Here is a 16,109-nt window from a genome sequence, read left to right as displayed (position 1 = left end):
GCAGCACCATTACCTAGCTTTGTTTTTTTAAATTGATTTTTATTGAGCTCTACATTTTTCTCTGCTCTCTTCTTGCCTCTCCCTTCCCCCTTCAACTCTCTCCCAAGGTCCCTATGCTCCCAATTTACTCAGGAGATCTTGTCTTTTTCTACTTCCCATGTAGATTAGATCCATGTATGTCTCTCTTAGGGTACTCATTGTTGTCTAAGTTCTCTGGGATTGCGGTTTGTAGGTTGGTTTTCTTTGCTTTATGTTTAAAAACCACCTATGAGTGAGTACAGGTGATAATTGTCTTTCTGTGTCTGGGTTACCTCACTCAAAATAATGTTTTCTAGCTCCATCCATTTGCCTGCAAATTTCAAGACGTTGTTATATTATTTCTGCTGTGTAGTACTCCATTGTGTAAATGTACCACATTTTCCTTATCCATTCTTTGGTCAAGGGGCATTTAGGTTGTTTCTAGGTTCTGGCTATGACAAATAATGCTGTTGTGAACATAGCTGAGCACATGTCCTTGTGGTGTGATGAAGCACCCTTTGGATATATGCCCAAAAGTGGTATTACTGGGTTTTGAGGAAGGTTGTTTCCTAATTTTCTGAGAAATTGCCACACATCCAAAAGGGCAGGACCAGCGTACATTCCCACCAGCAATGCAGTGTTCCTTCTGTTTCTATTGTGTGGAATAATTTGAGGAGTATTGGTATTAGTTCTTCTTTGACAATTTTGTAGAATTCTGAGCTGAAACCATCTGGTCCTAGGCTTTTTATGGTTGGGAGGCTTTTGATGACTGTTTCTATTTCTTCAGCAGTTATAGGTCTGTTTAATTTGCTTATCTGGTCTTGATTTAATTTTAGTGATATTTATCCAGAAAGTTGTCCATTTCTTTTAAGTTTTCCAGTTTTGTGGAGTACAGGTTTTTGAAATATGACCTGATGATTCTCTGTATTTCCAATTTGTCTGTTGTTATGTCCCTATTTTCATTTCTGATTTTGTTAATTTGGATATTGTCTCTCTGCCTTTTGCTTAGTTTGAATGTTTGTCTATTTTGTTGATTTTCTCAAAGAACCAACTTTTTGTCTCATTGATTCTTTGTATCATTTTCTTTGTTTCTATTTTGTTGATTTCAGCTCTCAATTTGATTATTTCCTGCCCTCTAGTTCTCTTAGGTGAGTTTGCTTCTTTTTGTTCTAAAGTTTTCAAATGTTCTATTAATTCACTAGTGTGGGATTTTTCCAGCTTCTTTATATAGGCATTTAGTGCTATGAACTTTCCTCTTAACACTGCTTTCATTGTGTCCCATAAATTTGGGTATGTTGTGTGGTCATTTTTATTAAATTTTAAGAAGTCTTTAATTTCTCTCTTTATTTCTTCCTTGACCCATTGATGATTTAGGTGAGCATTGTTTAATTTCCATGTGTTTGTGGGTTTTCTGGAATTAGTATTAATGTTGACTTTAGTTTTAAACCATGGTGATCTGATAAGGTACACTGGGTTATTCCAATTTTTTTGTATTTGTTGAGGTTTGTTTTGTTTCTTAGTATATGGTCAATTTTTGAGAAGGTTCTATGAGGTCATGAGAAGAAGGTATATTCTTTTCTGTTTGGATGGAATATTTTATAGATGTCTGTTAAGTCCATTTGAGTCATAACATCTGTTAGTTCTCTTATTTTTCTGTTCATGTTACTGACCTGTCCAGTAGTGAGAGTGGAGTGTTGAAGTCTCTCACTATTATTGTATAGGGTTTAATGTATGATTTAAGCTTTAGAAGTATTTCTTTGACATATGAGGGTACCCTTGTATTTGGGGCATAGATGTTCAGTATTGAGATTTCTTCTTGATGGATTTTTCCTGTGACTAATATGAAATGACCTTCTTTGTCTCTTTTGACTGATTTTAGCTTGAAGTCTGCTTTGTTAGATATCAAGATAGCTACACCAGCTTGTTTCTAAGGTTCCTTTGATTAGTATATTTTTTCTCAACTCTTTACTCTGAGATGATGTCTGTCTTTGAGGTTGAGATGTGTTTCTTGTTTACAGAAGAAGAATGGATTCTGTTATCGTATCGTATTCTGTGCCTTTTTATAGGTGAGTTGAGTCCATTTACATTAAGGGATATTAATGATCAGTGATTGCTATCTCCTGTTAATTTAGTTGTCATTGTTGGTGATGTTAATTTGTGCAGTTTTCCTTTCTTTGGGATTTGCTGCTATGAGATCATCAATTGTGTATGTTTTTGTTGGTGTAGCCATCTTCCTTGGGTTGGAATTTTCCTTCTAGTATTTTGTGTAGGGCTGGGTTTGTGGCTAGGTATTGGTGAAATCTAGTTTTGTCATGAAATATCTTGTTTTGTCCTTGTATGGTGATTGAAAGTTTTGCTGGGTATAGTAGTCTCAGCTGGCATCTGTGGTCAATTAATGATTGCATAACGCTTGACTGCGACCTTCTGGCTTTCATTGTCTCCAGTGAGAAGTCAGGTATAATTCTGATAGGATTGCCTTTATACGTTTCTTGGCCTGTTTCTTTTGCAGCTCTTAATATTCTTTCCTACTCTGTATGTTTAATGTTTTGATTATTATGTGGTGAGAGGACGGCTTTTGGGTCCAGTCTATTTGGTGTTCTATAAGCTTTTTGTATCTTTATAGGCATATCTTTCTTTAGGTTGGGAAAGATTTCTTTTATGATTTTGTTAAATATATTTTCTATGCTTTTGAGTTGACATTCTCCTTCTATACCTTTCATTCTTAGATTTGGCCTTTTCATGGTGTCCCATTTTCCTGAATATTTTGGGCTAAGCTTTTGTTAGATTTAATGTTTTCTTTGACTGATGAGTTTATTTCCTCTCTTGTATCTTCAGTGCTTGAGATTCTCTTTTCCATCTCTTGTATTCTGCTGTTCATGCTTGCTTTTGTGGTTCCTGATCGTTTTCTCATGATTTCTGTTTCTATATTTCCCTCGGCTTGTGTTTTCCTTATTGTCTCTATTTCAGTTTTCAAATCTTGAATAGTTTCTTTCATATGTTTGGTTTCTTTTTCTTGGTTTTGGTTTTCTTTAAGGGGTTTGCTGATATCTTCCAATTTTTTGTCTTTTCCTTTATTTTTTTAAAGGGAATTTCTCATTTCTTCTTTAAGAGTTTCAAACATTCTCTTGAGGTTATTTTTTAGGTCATTTTCTTCTGCTTCATCTATATTTGGTTGTTCAGGTCTTGCTGTTGTAGGGTCTTTAGATTTTACTGGTATTGTGTTGCTCTTTCTGGTGTAGCGTGTGATCTTACCTTTTCTACTCATCTTTCTCTCTAGTAGGTATGGTTGGGGCTGTCTGAGATTCTGTTGAATAATCTTCTAGGTGCCAGTGAATCCAAAGTTCAGATGGTTGTTCCTCGTGTACAGTCAGTGCCACAGTTCTAGTTACCCCGTTGGTTACTCCTGTTCCTGGAGATTGCTCAGTGTTCCGGTGCTTTGCTCTGCTCCCTTGGAGTTTGCTGTCTCAGGCCTACTTTGGCCTAGCTTACCTGCTTTTCCCTGTTTCTGTAAATCCTGGTCTGGATCCCCTCCTTCAGAAGTCCCTGGCTTAGAGTTGGTCTCGCAAAGGTCTCTGGCTCTAGTCTACTCCCTCGGAGTTCCCAGGCTCAGGCATTCTCCCTCAGAGGTCCCAGACTCACGCTCGGACCCGCAGAGGTTCCAGGTTCCTGCCTATTCCCTTTGATGTCCCAGACCAATGCCTAACCCACACAGGTCAAGGCTCAGGCCTACTCCCTCTGAGGTCCCAGACTCATGCCTGGCCCTGAAGAGATCTTTGGTTCCTGCCTACTCACTCGGAGGTCCCAGATTCATACCCAGACTGGGAGAGAGAGGTCCTGGCTCAGGCCTAGTTCCTGGGAGGTCCTAGACTCACACCCAGACCCACAGGGGTCCTGGCTTAGGTCTATTCCCTTGAAGGTCCCATATTCATGTCCAGACCCTCAGCGGTCTCTGGCTCTGGCTCACTCGCTCAGCGGTTACTCCCCTGTACCTCCACCACCCACCTTTTAATACACATATTAGAGGAGGCTTAGGCAGTAAGAAGAAAAGTTACAAAGCTACCTCTGAAGGTCATAGCATATTCCTTGAGTAAACAATAAGAGACAGTCATTTGCCATGGCGATGCAAGGTTTCAGGGTTCCAGGTATAAGACAGGCCAAGGGCACAGTGCCCACTGAGAGATCTGCACAGAGTCTTGTGTCTTTTCAGCCAGAGTTGGCAAGTGAAGAACTGGCATGTCTCTTACTTAGGTTGCTTTGTGTTAGCAATCTCGGTGGACATCTGTGACTTTGTCCTTGTGCATATCTGTAAAGTTTTAACTTACGATCCATTTACAGAAACATTCTGTCTAGTTTGAACTTGCTCTGAGGTAAAAGTGAGCTAATTGTGTGTAGTTTGAGTAAAAGGAACAAAGTAGGCTGTTAAGTGTCTTACAGTCCTTGTGGGACAATAGATCTAGCTATGAAGCATATCCTAGTACATATATTTCTATATATCAAAATTATATAGTTAATGAGAAGTCATCTTTCTGACGACCCATAGATATATGTGCCCATAAGATTGAGATGCAATCATGAGATTACATATACACATCACCTGAGATTACACACTGCAATGCAGGTATTGGGGAGACACCGTAGCTTCTTTTGCACAAGTGAAATTACAGATAGGAGCAACAGTTTCCAGAGTCAGTGGTCCTGCAGGCCTTGGCTGAACAGGATTCTCCTCCATCAGAGATTCATTCCTCTGACGGGTTGACGTCTGAACACTAGCTGTCACCTGCTTTATATTCCCATGGCCTCTGACAAGGACTGTAAAGTTTAAATCCATAAATGGAGAAGGAGAAGCTTGGATATTCTGGACACAGGCTGACAGAGGGGCTCCCTGCAGTCAGCTCTCTCTCTTTTTCTTTTGAGACAGGGTTTCGCTGTATAGCCCTGGCTATACTGGAACTCACTGTGTAGACCAGGCTGGCCTCAAACTCACAGAGATCTGATTGCCTCTGCCTCCCCAGTGCTAGGATCAAAGGTGTGCACCACCACCATCCAGCCCCCTACAATCATCTTTAAAAATCTATCTGCGCTTAGTGGTCAAGAGCACGTGTTGCTCTTTCAGGAACATAGTGGGTCACAACCACCTGTAACTCCAGTGCCAGCATATTAAAAAGCCTCTTCTGACTCTCATGGGTACCAAACACGCACATAGTCCAAATAGATGCATGTAGGCGAGACATTTGTTACACATAAAATAACTCTGAAAACAATCTGCTGTCTCTAGTGAGAAAGTGTTCATTGTAGGTCTTCGGGTCCTAACACATGTTAGGTCTGATGAGGTGGGTCAACACTTGCCACACAGGCTTGACAATCTGACTCTGATCTCTGGAGCCCTAGTGTATGGAGCAAACTGTCTCCCAAAGTTGTTTTCTGACCTCCCTGTGCACAGTATGACATACCCATGTCGACACACACACATAATAGCAAAAAAGAAATAGAACTCTAGCATGCTCCTTCTGGTTTTTAGTGTGTACTGTCATGCTGCAGTGCATATGTGTGGGGGTCAGAGGGCAACTCTGGAGTTTATTTCCTGCCACCTTTTCGTGGGTTCTGGGATCAGATTTAGGTCACACGGCAGGTGCCTTTACGTTCTGAGCTATTTCTTTGACCCTTTACACTCTGATTTTGTGAGGCTTGACTGGCAAGGCTCATGCTCATGATGTTGATTTTCCTCACAGGTATTTGGCATGTTACTGAGTGAGCATTGCTATCTTGAGTCTGCGCAGTGTTTTGACTGTGTCAGAATATGGAACAAACATTTAGATGTGCCTAGACTCTAAAGTGCTGCACTTGCAGGCAGTCTTTGTAATAGTGAGGTTTCAAAGGGGTCTACCTGGGACCCAGTGCCAGGTGGAGTGCAGATGGAGCTTGGTGGCTCATGGGAAGGCAGCTGACTCAATGCCTGGGGTCCAAGCATTGCTTCACTTTGACTGCTTAATGAAAGCTCTTCAGTTCATGGTGCCAGAGCGTATGGAGGCCCAGCCATAGTTATAATTGCTGTCCCACCATTCCCAGTCTCTTGTCAACCCGAATGTCTCGTCTCTTATGTTGTCTGTCTCTCAGGGTGTAGTAAAGAGCCTTGGAAAGCACTAGGTACATGGTGCTTTATCTATTTATTTCCATAAATAGGAATGACAGTTACCTGTGTAACCCATTGACTGGACTTGTTTTGGTGTTTGGTGGTATTGGGATTGAACTGGAGCCTCATGCTTGCTAGTCAAGCTCCCTACCACTTGGGCTATCCCAAGCCCTCAGTGGGCAGTCTCTTAATGTTTTGGTTCTTGACCTTGGTCCCAGGTGTTGCCTGAGAAACGAAGTCTCAAACTCCTCAAGAGCCACAACCTCAATGTGAACTGGTACATGTACTGTCCCGAGAGCGCTGTGATCCTTCTGTCCACCACAGTCCTTGAGAATGTTCTGCAGCCTTTTTATTTTAGGGTAAGAGCGAGCCCCAGGCCCCTCCCTAGCCCAGCTCTAAAGCAGTGATGAGTCAGGCCCCTGAGAGGAACCCCATCCTCAACATGACCACCAGAGGCGCACTTCCCTGTCCGGCCAGCTCTGTGATGAGTCAGGCCCCTGAGAGGAGCCCCATCCTCAACATGACCGCCAGAGGCGCACTTCCCTGTCCGGCCAGCTCTGTGAAGAGTTAGAAGATAGAGTGTGCCTTCATTGATTTAATGTAGCGTAGCTAAAACATGGGAGGAGTGTGTGAACTTTCCTAAACTTTCCCCCAAACAGGCTGGCACCATGTCGAAGCTTCCCAAGTTTGAGATTGAATTACCAGCTGCACCGAAGTCAACCAAACTTAGCCTTTCAGAACGAGACATCGCAATGGCAACCATGTATGTCTGTCTTCAAAGGGTTCCTTTCGTAATTGCTGCTAGTGACCCAAGTAACGAGGGCGTGTTAGGAGCTCACAGGACAAGAATCCTTAAAATAGATAACAAGAGCCGGGCGGTGGTGGCACACGCCTTTAATCCCAACACTCGGGAGGCAGAGGCTGGCAAATCTCTGTGAGTTCCCGGCGAGCCTGGTCTACAAAGTGAGTTCCAGGACAAGCACCAAAGCGACAGAGAAACCTTGTCTTGAAAAACCAAAAAAAAAAAAAAAAACAGATAACAGGAACTTCCCTTTTTCGGTTTCATACTTGAATTTAGCAAATACAGAAAAATCTAAGGTCTTTTAACACTTTTTTAAAAAGATTTATTTTTATGTGCATGTTTTACCTGTATGTATGCATATGCACCATATGTGTGCAGTGCACACAGGGCATCAAGTTCCCTGGAAGTGGAGTTATAGATGGCTGTTCGCTGCCCTGTGGGTGCTGGGAATTAAACCTGGGTCCTCTGGAGATATAGCAAGTGCTCTTAACTGCTGAACCATCTTTCCAATTGTATTATTTTCTTTTGATTGTATTAGTTTGTGATCTCAGGATGATTTTTTTTTACCTGTCTTGTCTGACACAATGAAAACGTTGAAACAATTTCAATGAAACATTCAAACAATTAAATAGGTTTGCCTTAGAATTTTAAAAAATTGTTAACTGAAGCGTAACAAGGATTTTTTAAGCTAATATGTAAATGTTCATATATATGTGTGTATATATATATTTATACACACACACACAACATTTATATATTTGTGTCTCTGTGTGTATATACATATATCCCCCCCCCCCCCTTTTTTTTGGTTTTTCAAGACAGGGTTTCTTTCTCTGCATAGCCCTGGCTGTCCTGGAACTTACTTTGTAGAGCAGGTTGACCTTGAACTCACAGAAATTCACCTGTCCCTGCTAGTATTAAAGGTGTGTGCCACCACTGCCAGGCCATCAAAATACATAATTTTTAAAACTCTTAACAAACATGAAGTGGAATTATTTATGTAGGGAATTATTTTTTTTTTAAAGATTTATTTATTTATTATGTACACAGTGTTCAGCCTCCATGTATGTCATGTATGTCTGCAGGCGCCAGATCTCATTACAGATGGGTTGTGAACCACCATGTGGTTGCTGGGAATTGAACTCAGGACCTTTGGAAGAGCAGTCAGTGCTCTTAACCTCTGAACCATCTCTCCAGCCCCCTTATGTAGGGAATTATATAATTGCTTGGAAATACAGGTATCTCAAATTTTACGTTTCATACACTAAACCTTAAGCCAAAATGAAATCAGTACAAAGAAACATTTTCTGCCCTTCATCTCTGCTTCAGGGATCACCACGGGTTTGCTCCAGGGGCTGAGGATGTGACTTAGTAACACTTGGCTGCTCAAGATTCTGAGATTACCTGAGATTACCCCCAGGTCCAAAAACAAATTCCAAATCACTTCTAGTTCAGTTCTGTGTTTCCCAACTTAGCTTTTTAAAAATTACTGTTATTTTAGTAGAATATACTTGCTCCTTTTCCTTCTGAGAACAGAGAAGTGAGCACAGTCTGGCTGCAATGGCTGGGACCTGTTCTGTCCCTTTTGTGTCTCTTTTCTTGTCACCGGGGCGGGCCCAGCACTGAATTCATTGCTGGGATAGAAGTGTACATTTTCAAGCTGCTCACAGGAGCGTCCACGAGGTGACGTCTACTGTGAAGAGTGAGTGTCCTGTCTGTTATGGGATATGTCCTGCGACTATGGAAGAGAACACAGAGCTGGAAGTAAAATAAGCATTGCTTGTCATGACTGCTGGCCTGCTCTTCCCTGGCTGGAACTCGGTGCTTGTTCATGGCTTTCTTTTAGAAGACTGTAGTCAAACTGTATGTGGAGGAATTTTGTTACCCCTTTAAGACGGGGCTTATACAGCCTAGGGTGTGCTAGATCTTGTTTTGTTACGTAGTCAAGGTGACCTTGAACTCCTGATCCTCCCGAGTGTCAAAATTAGGAGCTAAGCCACCGTACCCAGTCTATGTCATGTTAGGGTTCAGACTTAGAGTTTTGTGCAGCTGGGCGAGCCTTACTCTACCAACGCAGCTGCATACCCAGCTCTGGGCAGGAGGGACTTTTAAATGGCCAGTTATGCCTCATGCACCTCTGTCTCTGTTTAGATATGGACAGCTCTACGTTCTCTTCCTGCGGCACCATTCGCGGACCTCCAACAGTACGGGAGCAGAGGTGGTGCTGTATCACCTCCCACGGTATGTCTGCTGCCGCACGTTCTCGTCCCTCTTTGATTTTAAACCGGAACTGAGGCTTTCTGACCTCTTGCCACAATCTTGGTGTTGTCTTTCAGAGAGGGCGCGTGTAAGAAGATGCACATTCTGAAGTTAAATAGGACAGGAAAGTTTGCTCTGAATGTCGTGGACAACCTGGTAGTGGTCCACCACCAGGACACAGAGGTAGGACTTGTGCCCCAAGCTGTGCTGCTGTCTGTTTTGAGACAGGGTTTCCCTGTGTAGCCCCGACTGTCCTTGACCTCACTCTGTAGTCAGATCCGCCTGTGCACTGCCACTGCCACCCCCACCCCCACCGGCTTGTGCCAGGACTCTCAATAGGCTTTGTGAGAACTGGCACACCTAGACACGGGTGGGAAGAGTACTTAAGCGCAAAGGAGTTAAACAACGATTCCCTGACAGTTTGTCAAAAATTGTTGCAGTTTGGGGACACAACTCGCTTGGTTGAGCACTTGCCCAATGTGTTCCCTCCCCAGATAAAAACCAACTGTTTTGGGGCACACCTGTTCCCTGGTACTAGGGAGGCAGAGGCGGGAGGGTCAGAAGTTCAAAGTCTTCCTTAGCATAGTAGCGAGCTTGAGAGCAGCTTGGGCTACAGGAGTCCCTGTCTCAACTGTCTCAAAAAGAACCAAAGAAGTAAGAAACGTTGAGAAATTTTTTGATTTGATCTTTGGAGCTTTTACTCGACTGAGCCAACTGGGCTGGAACTCTGCTTCAGATCCCAGTGTCACGAGTCTGTGGCCTTTGTCACGTGGTGAGTATGGGTAACAGGATTTGACCATGTAGGACCCATGAGCCTGTGACAGGTCTTCTCCAAATGTCTAACTGAACACCTGGCAGCAGGCAAGGCTGGGGGGGTCACACCACTCTATCTCTGTCTCTGAAGCTATTTCCAGTCCAAGTGAAAACGACCTGCCTGTCTCTCTCTCCAACCTTACAATGAAGCAGGCCATGGGTGCAGGAGTATTGTGGAAGTGGCGAGAGTGGAAAGGAACTTGTGAGGATCAGGTCCCTCTGTATGCGAGTGCTGGGCTGTGGGATGGGTGTGAGCAGAGGCTCCAGGCTTCCACACTGGCGACAGTGCAATGCATTTCTCCCTACCCTGTAGACATCAGTGATATTTGACATCAAGTTGCGGGGAGAGTTCGATGGCACTGTTACTTTCCACCACCCTGTACTTCCAGCCCGGTCAATCCAACCTTACCAGATCCCTGTGGCAGGTAAGAGCAATTCCGTGGGCTGGCAGTGCTGCCTTTTCCCTCAGGGCCACATTCTTGCTGGAATCGTCAGGACTCATATTCAGAATAGGAGAAGGAAAATGGACTCCCAGAGGGTTAACTCAGGACCTTATGCTCACCAGGCAGATGTTCTACCACTGAGCTATGTATGTCTCCAGCCGCTGGGGATTGAACTCAGGACCTTATCCTTGCTGGGTAGATGTTCTACCACTGAGCTACGTCTCCAGCCAGTTTGTTCTCTTTTATAAAAACCAAACAAAACACTCCTGCTGGTTAGAGAAGCTGTCATTGTTTCTCGAGAAGCAATTTATACAATAAATGATTTTTTCCTTTGGAGAAAATACCTTTCCTTCCTTGGGTCTCACAGTGGAGAGTTGAGATTACCAGAAGGCAAAACCAAAGCCTTTATCTCTCTCCCTCTCTCTTTTTTTTTCTTCTTCTTCTTTTTTTTTTTTTTGAGGCAAGGTTTCTTTGTGCAGCCATGGCTGTCCTGGAACTCACTCTTGTAAACCAGACTATTAAAGGCGTGCACCACCACACCTGGTTGCTTTTAATGTTGATAAGCCCTTAACATTTTTCTGTTTCCCCTAGCTTTGTAATCCTGGAATTAAATTCAGCTGATTGTGGCTGTTATTTTAATGGGGTCACATACCCCTTTGTTTCTAACATTCTGGGTTGTAGTTATTAAGATTTGCCTCTTATTTTATGTCCGTCTGTGTGACTCTGCATATATGTATGAGCATGTGTGTATGGGTGCTGTCAGAAGAGGGTGTTGGGTTTCCAGCAGCCCATGAACATGTCCCCAGGGAGTAGTGTGTAAAGACCTCTCACTGTGGTTGATTTTAAGGTTTATTTTTAAAAATGTTTTATGGATTAAATGTGTGTAACACATCCACGTCTGGTGCCTGATAAGAGATGAGGATGCTGGATCCCCTGAAATAGGAGTTACACTACCACGTGGGTGCTGGGAACCAAACCCAGGTCTTTTGTCAGAGCAGCAATCACTCTTCCCCACTCAGCCACCCAGCCAAACCTGCATGTTGGGTTACAGTAGATGCAGCCAGTGCCCACAGTGACAGCTTACAGGTTTGATTCTGGCCAGTGCCCACAGGTGTGGTTCCTGAGTGTATTCTAGATCATTCCTCCTTCTGAGATCGGGGAGGAAGTCAAGAGAGTAGCAGGTTAGGAGCTGAGAGAACCCACTCAGAACAGGGTTTCCTTAGTTCTAAAGGAGACTGCAGTGAGTTAGCTGATGGAATCCCCGGTGTCTGGTGTTTCCTTAGGAGGCACATGTGTGAGCTGCCTGTGATAGTCGCTCAGCCTGTGATCTCTTTGTGTGCTTTGTAGAAACAGCCGAGAGCCACACTCTAGGTGGGAGTGTTGGGCTCGAAGTCCAAACATCAGGGAGGAGTCACTCCAGACACCACTCACATGGCCACAATTGATGTAAAAGCAAGGGGGTTTTTATTCTGTCATGACAGGGCCCTTCAGGTTCGGACATATGAAGGACATCCGATAGCTGTTACAGTCCATCTTTTAAAGCAAAAAGCCACAGACACAAGCGGGGGGGAGGGGAGGACCTGTAGGTTGTTTTCCAACTTATTGGATTGGCTTATTCAAAGGGTTACTAGCAGTGATTGGTCTATTCCAGGGCAGGAGAATAGCTGCACGATTGGGCAGATAAGGGGAGCATCTGTGGGCCTTCCTGACCTTGTTCCAGTGACTAAATCAATACATCAGGAACTGAGTCAACATCTGTGGGTTATATTTGCCTCAGTTCCCAGAATGGAGTTATGTTTGAAGATTATTCACAGGACACAGGAGAATGGGCAGTCCAGCATGTGTGTGTGGGCGACTGTCCAGTTTTTAATAGAGAGTGAGTGTAAGGTTTTAGAAAAATGTCTAGGGTTGAGGGGGCTTACAAATGCATTTAGAGTCTTTCAGTAGGTCATCAAACATTCAGCGTTTGGGCAGCTGGCCCATCGTGCTGGCTCAGTAAAAGGCACGGAGGGAAGAAGGAGGCCCTGACACCGGTGAGCGCCAGGTGTCTGATGGCCCTAACGCCCTCCTGTGTGCTTTCTGGCATCTGGCTCCCCTAGATAATAACACGACCAGTAAGGAAGAGATGGTGGCAAATGATTGATTGGGGAAAACCCTCAGCTCCGATCTAGTAGTAGAGGATCAATAAAGAGGCTAATTGCTTGATAAGCCTGCTAATTGAAGGGTCAGATTAGCCTGGGAGACGCCTAACAGTAAGAGGTCAAGAGAGCATGCGCGAGTATTAGCCTTTCCTTCTGTGTTTCCTGCTGTGTCATGAGCCCAGCCGGTACCGACACTGGAACTGATTTTGAGAGAGATGTTGGGTTTGTCTTGCTGAACAGGTGGTTTTTGTTTGACTGCTAATCACCGGGGGTCTGGAAGGCTGAAATGCCCAGGCTCTGCACTGGGGCATGGCACGGGCACTGGAGTTTTCCTCTTCTGCCTGGTGTGCAGGTGCTTTCCTGAAGCTAGTCTGCTGTGCACAGCCCTCATCTGGGTGGGTGGTGTGTTCAGAGTGACCGTCTTACTGAGGCGGCTCACTAATGCCATCTTTTGAGTCTATCTGGGTAATTGGCACAGAACTGGGAGCCCTCCTCATTTCCCCAGGGTGACTGGGATGGGTCCCTGTCGTGTGAGGACAGGAGGACTTCTTAGCTGAGTTTTCTTGAGCCTAGTCCGGCTGGCCAGTGCAGTGCAGTGGGGCTCACTGTCCATGTGACTAAACCACAGCCATCTTCCTTTGCACCATCAGTGAATCTGGGTATCCCAGGTCAATTTCTTTCTTTCTTTTTTTTTTAAACATTTATTTATTATGTATTCAGTATTCTGCCTGCATGTATCCCTGCAGGCCAGAAGAGGGCACCAAATCTCATTACAGATGATTGTGAGCACATGTGGTTGCTGGGAATTGAACTCAGGACCTTTGGAAGAGCAGGCAAACCCCTTAACCACTGAGCCATCTCTCCAGCCCCAGGTCAATTTCTTAGAGTTTTAATATACACATGTAAATGGTGATGTGTCATCTCCAGTTAGAAGAAACCTGGGGCTGGAGACACGCACGACTCAATGGTTAAGAACACCTGCTGCACTTGCAGAGGACCTGGGTGTGTTTCCCAGCAACCGTGTGGTGGTGCAGAGCCTGGGCATTTCAGTCTTTTGAGACCCCAGGTGATTAACAGTCAAACAAAAGTGGTAGACAGCTGTCTGTAACTCCGGTTTCGGGGATTCAGTGTCCTCTTCTGGCCTCGTCAGGCTCCAGAAATGTATGAGCTACAAACATACACACTCAGGTAAAACACTCAACCCATAAAACATTTAAAAAATAAACTTTAAAATCAACCACAGTGAGGAAATCTTTGACACACTTCCTGTTTGTGGGGACATTTTCATGTCTGTAACAGACACTGTCCTTCTTCCCTGGTGTGTCATTAGTGAGACAGGACAGTCTCCTCCTCCCCCTCACCTAATTACAGTTAGTAATGTCTGCTCGAGTTTGTTGTAGTTCCTGCAGGATTTCCTGGCTGCCTGGTCACACTTGTATTCTCAATTTGTAGGTCCTGCTGCTGTGACCAGCCAGTCTCCAGTTCCCTGTAAACTCTGTATCCTCACAAAGGTGGTGCCGCTGTGCACACAGGGACTGTGTTCCCACCCACTGCACAGCCCTGGGAGCTGCTCCTGGGGACGCAGGCCTGTGTGGCCTCCAGTGTGGGGGCTGGGCAAGTGCTAAGTGAAACAGGGCTTGCCTTCAATTTTCTTCGACTTTGAATTTCCTTTAACGTATAGATTCTTCATCATGGATCGTCTTTCAACCAGACATCATTATCAGTGCAAGCCAAGGTAGGTCTGCATAGGAAAGTGTGTGCTGACTTTAGATTCGTCACCTCCATTGTCACTTCGGTATGAATCTTCAAAATGACCTCTCCCTTCAGTCTTGAGAATGGGATTGCATCTCACCCTATATTCGCGCGTGTAGGTTCATTCTTTTTTCCATGAGCATGTGTGATTCTTACAAGTAAGGTGGCTGAGAATGGCCAGTCCCTGTTACATTCCCGTGGCCATTTCAGAAAACTGCCTTGGTGAGTGGTCCGCGTTCTCATCCCTAACTCCACCTCCCCATGGACTTCTAAGATGCTTCACCCCTTATTTTGTCTTGGGGGTGAGGCTTCCTTCAGCCTGCTGTCTCTTCCTGTGGCTTTGCATTTGAGAACGCTGAATTAATCTTTAGTCACTTTGAGAATTTTCCAGCCTCATCCTCTGGGGGAGTAACAAATCCACTTCTCTTCCATACATTGACAACAGTGCCAGATCTTGGAAGCTGAGAAATTGGTCCCTCCGATTATTTTTGGTGTGACATACCTTTCTCCCATGGAACTCATAGGTTAATGAGTGGATAGCAATCTCACTATTGTTTGGGCCTTACCTCTGCATCCATGAGTCAGTACAGAGGAGGAACTAGGTACGCCATCGACAGCTGATGGCCCGGGATGGGCACGTTGGAGGGAGTGGAGTGCTGTCCTTGTCTCCATGGAGATGACACTGGTGCGACTCTGCAGTTTGCTGCGAGCACGACTGTCAGTTCCTCCAATCCGCCACCTTCCTGAGTGTCCTGAGTGTTGGTTAGGAAGACAGGGATACTAACTGTGTGTGTTTGAGGAGGTCTGGGGGTGCTCTTTGTTAGCTCTGGCTCTGGCTTGCACTGTGTTGCTGAGCTTGCTGCCTCTCAACCCCTAGGTTACCTCTGGAACCTCCAGGTGAAACTTCAGCCCATAGTCAATCTCTTGCCAGATAAAGGGAGGTTGATGGACTTTCTTCTCCAGAGGAAGGAGTGCAAGATGGTCATCCTATCTGTCTGTTCACAGAGTAAGTGGACTGGTCCTTCCCACAAGGTCTGTGCTCTCACCACCATCCTCCTCCCTATCTGCCTCCTGAGTGCTGGAACTGAAGATGTGTACCATCTCTGCCCAGCCTACAACCACCTTAAAAAAATAATTATACCTGTGTATATATGTGTATGGGCATGTGCCATGGTACACAGTTGGATGTCAGAGAACCACTTACGGGAGTCTGCTCTCCTTCTAGCATTGGGGTCTGAGATTGAACTGGCCTGGTGGTGGGTGGGTGCGTACTGCCTGCTGAGCCATCTCGCCAGGTGCCCCTACCCCCATCTTTCATCTTTTGTACTTAGGACTGTATACACTTCAGAAATACTGGGAAACGCACAAATGATTTGTAGGCAGGTGGCTTCAGGCGAGATCTGATTACATACCCAGTGCCCTCTAGTGACACCTGCCTTGCTTGCTTCTTCTCGTCCCTGAAAGGGACTCTGACTACGAGGTATTGGTCTTCTGAAACATTTCTTTGAAGGTCCTTTAAGACAGGGTTTGCATTGGTCACCTTTGCGAGTCCTTGTCACCGTCATACTGGGATTCTGATTACACTGGGTCTGACGAGTGTGTTGTCTTTTCTAGTGCTGGCCGAGTCAGACAGAGCCACGCTGCCCGTGATAGCCACTGTTTTTGATAAACTCAACCATGAGTATAAAAAGTACTTGGATGCTGAGCAGAGCTACACCATGGTAAGTTAAACTGTGAGGGAGTTCCGCCAC

The 16,109-nt window shown here is 44.8% G+C and overlaps 1 protein-coding gene across 1 annotated transcript in view; it reads left to right on the top strand.

The window, feature by feature from the left end:
• The window catches only part of Rmc1 (regulator of MON1-CCZ1), a 31,970-nt gene that overhangs the window by 12,241 nt on the left and 3,620 nt on the right, over positions 1-16,109 (top strand). The window contains exons 6-14 of the mRNA XM_038329408.2: positions 6,367-6,507; positions 6,808-6,911; positions 9,102-9,191; positions 9,287-9,392; positions 10,336-10,447; positions 14,059-14,103; positions 14,288-14,341; positions 15,236-15,364; positions 15,973-16,079. Of these exons, the coding sequence (XP_038185336.1) occupies positions 6,367-6,507; positions 6,808-6,911; positions 9,102-9,191; positions 9,287-9,392; positions 10,336-10,447; positions 14,059-14,103; positions 14,288-14,341; positions 15,236-15,364; positions 15,973-16,079 (888 nt within the window). The remainder of the gene's footprint in view (positions 1-6,366; positions 6,508-6,807; positions 6,912-9,101; positions 9,192-9,286; positions 9,393-10,335; positions 10,448-14,058; positions 14,104-14,287; positions 14,342-15,235; positions 15,365-15,972; positions 16,080-16,109) is intronic.

This window comes from Arvicola amphibius, chromosome 5, assembly GCF_903992535.2.
Source record: "Arvicola amphibius chromosome 5, mArvAmp1.2, whole genome shotgun sequence".
Lineage (NCBI taxonomy): Eukaryota > Metazoa > Chordata > Mammalia > Rodentia > Cricetidae > Arvicola > Arvicola amphibius.
This window is presented reverse-complemented; position numbering and strand designations above follow the sequence as displayed.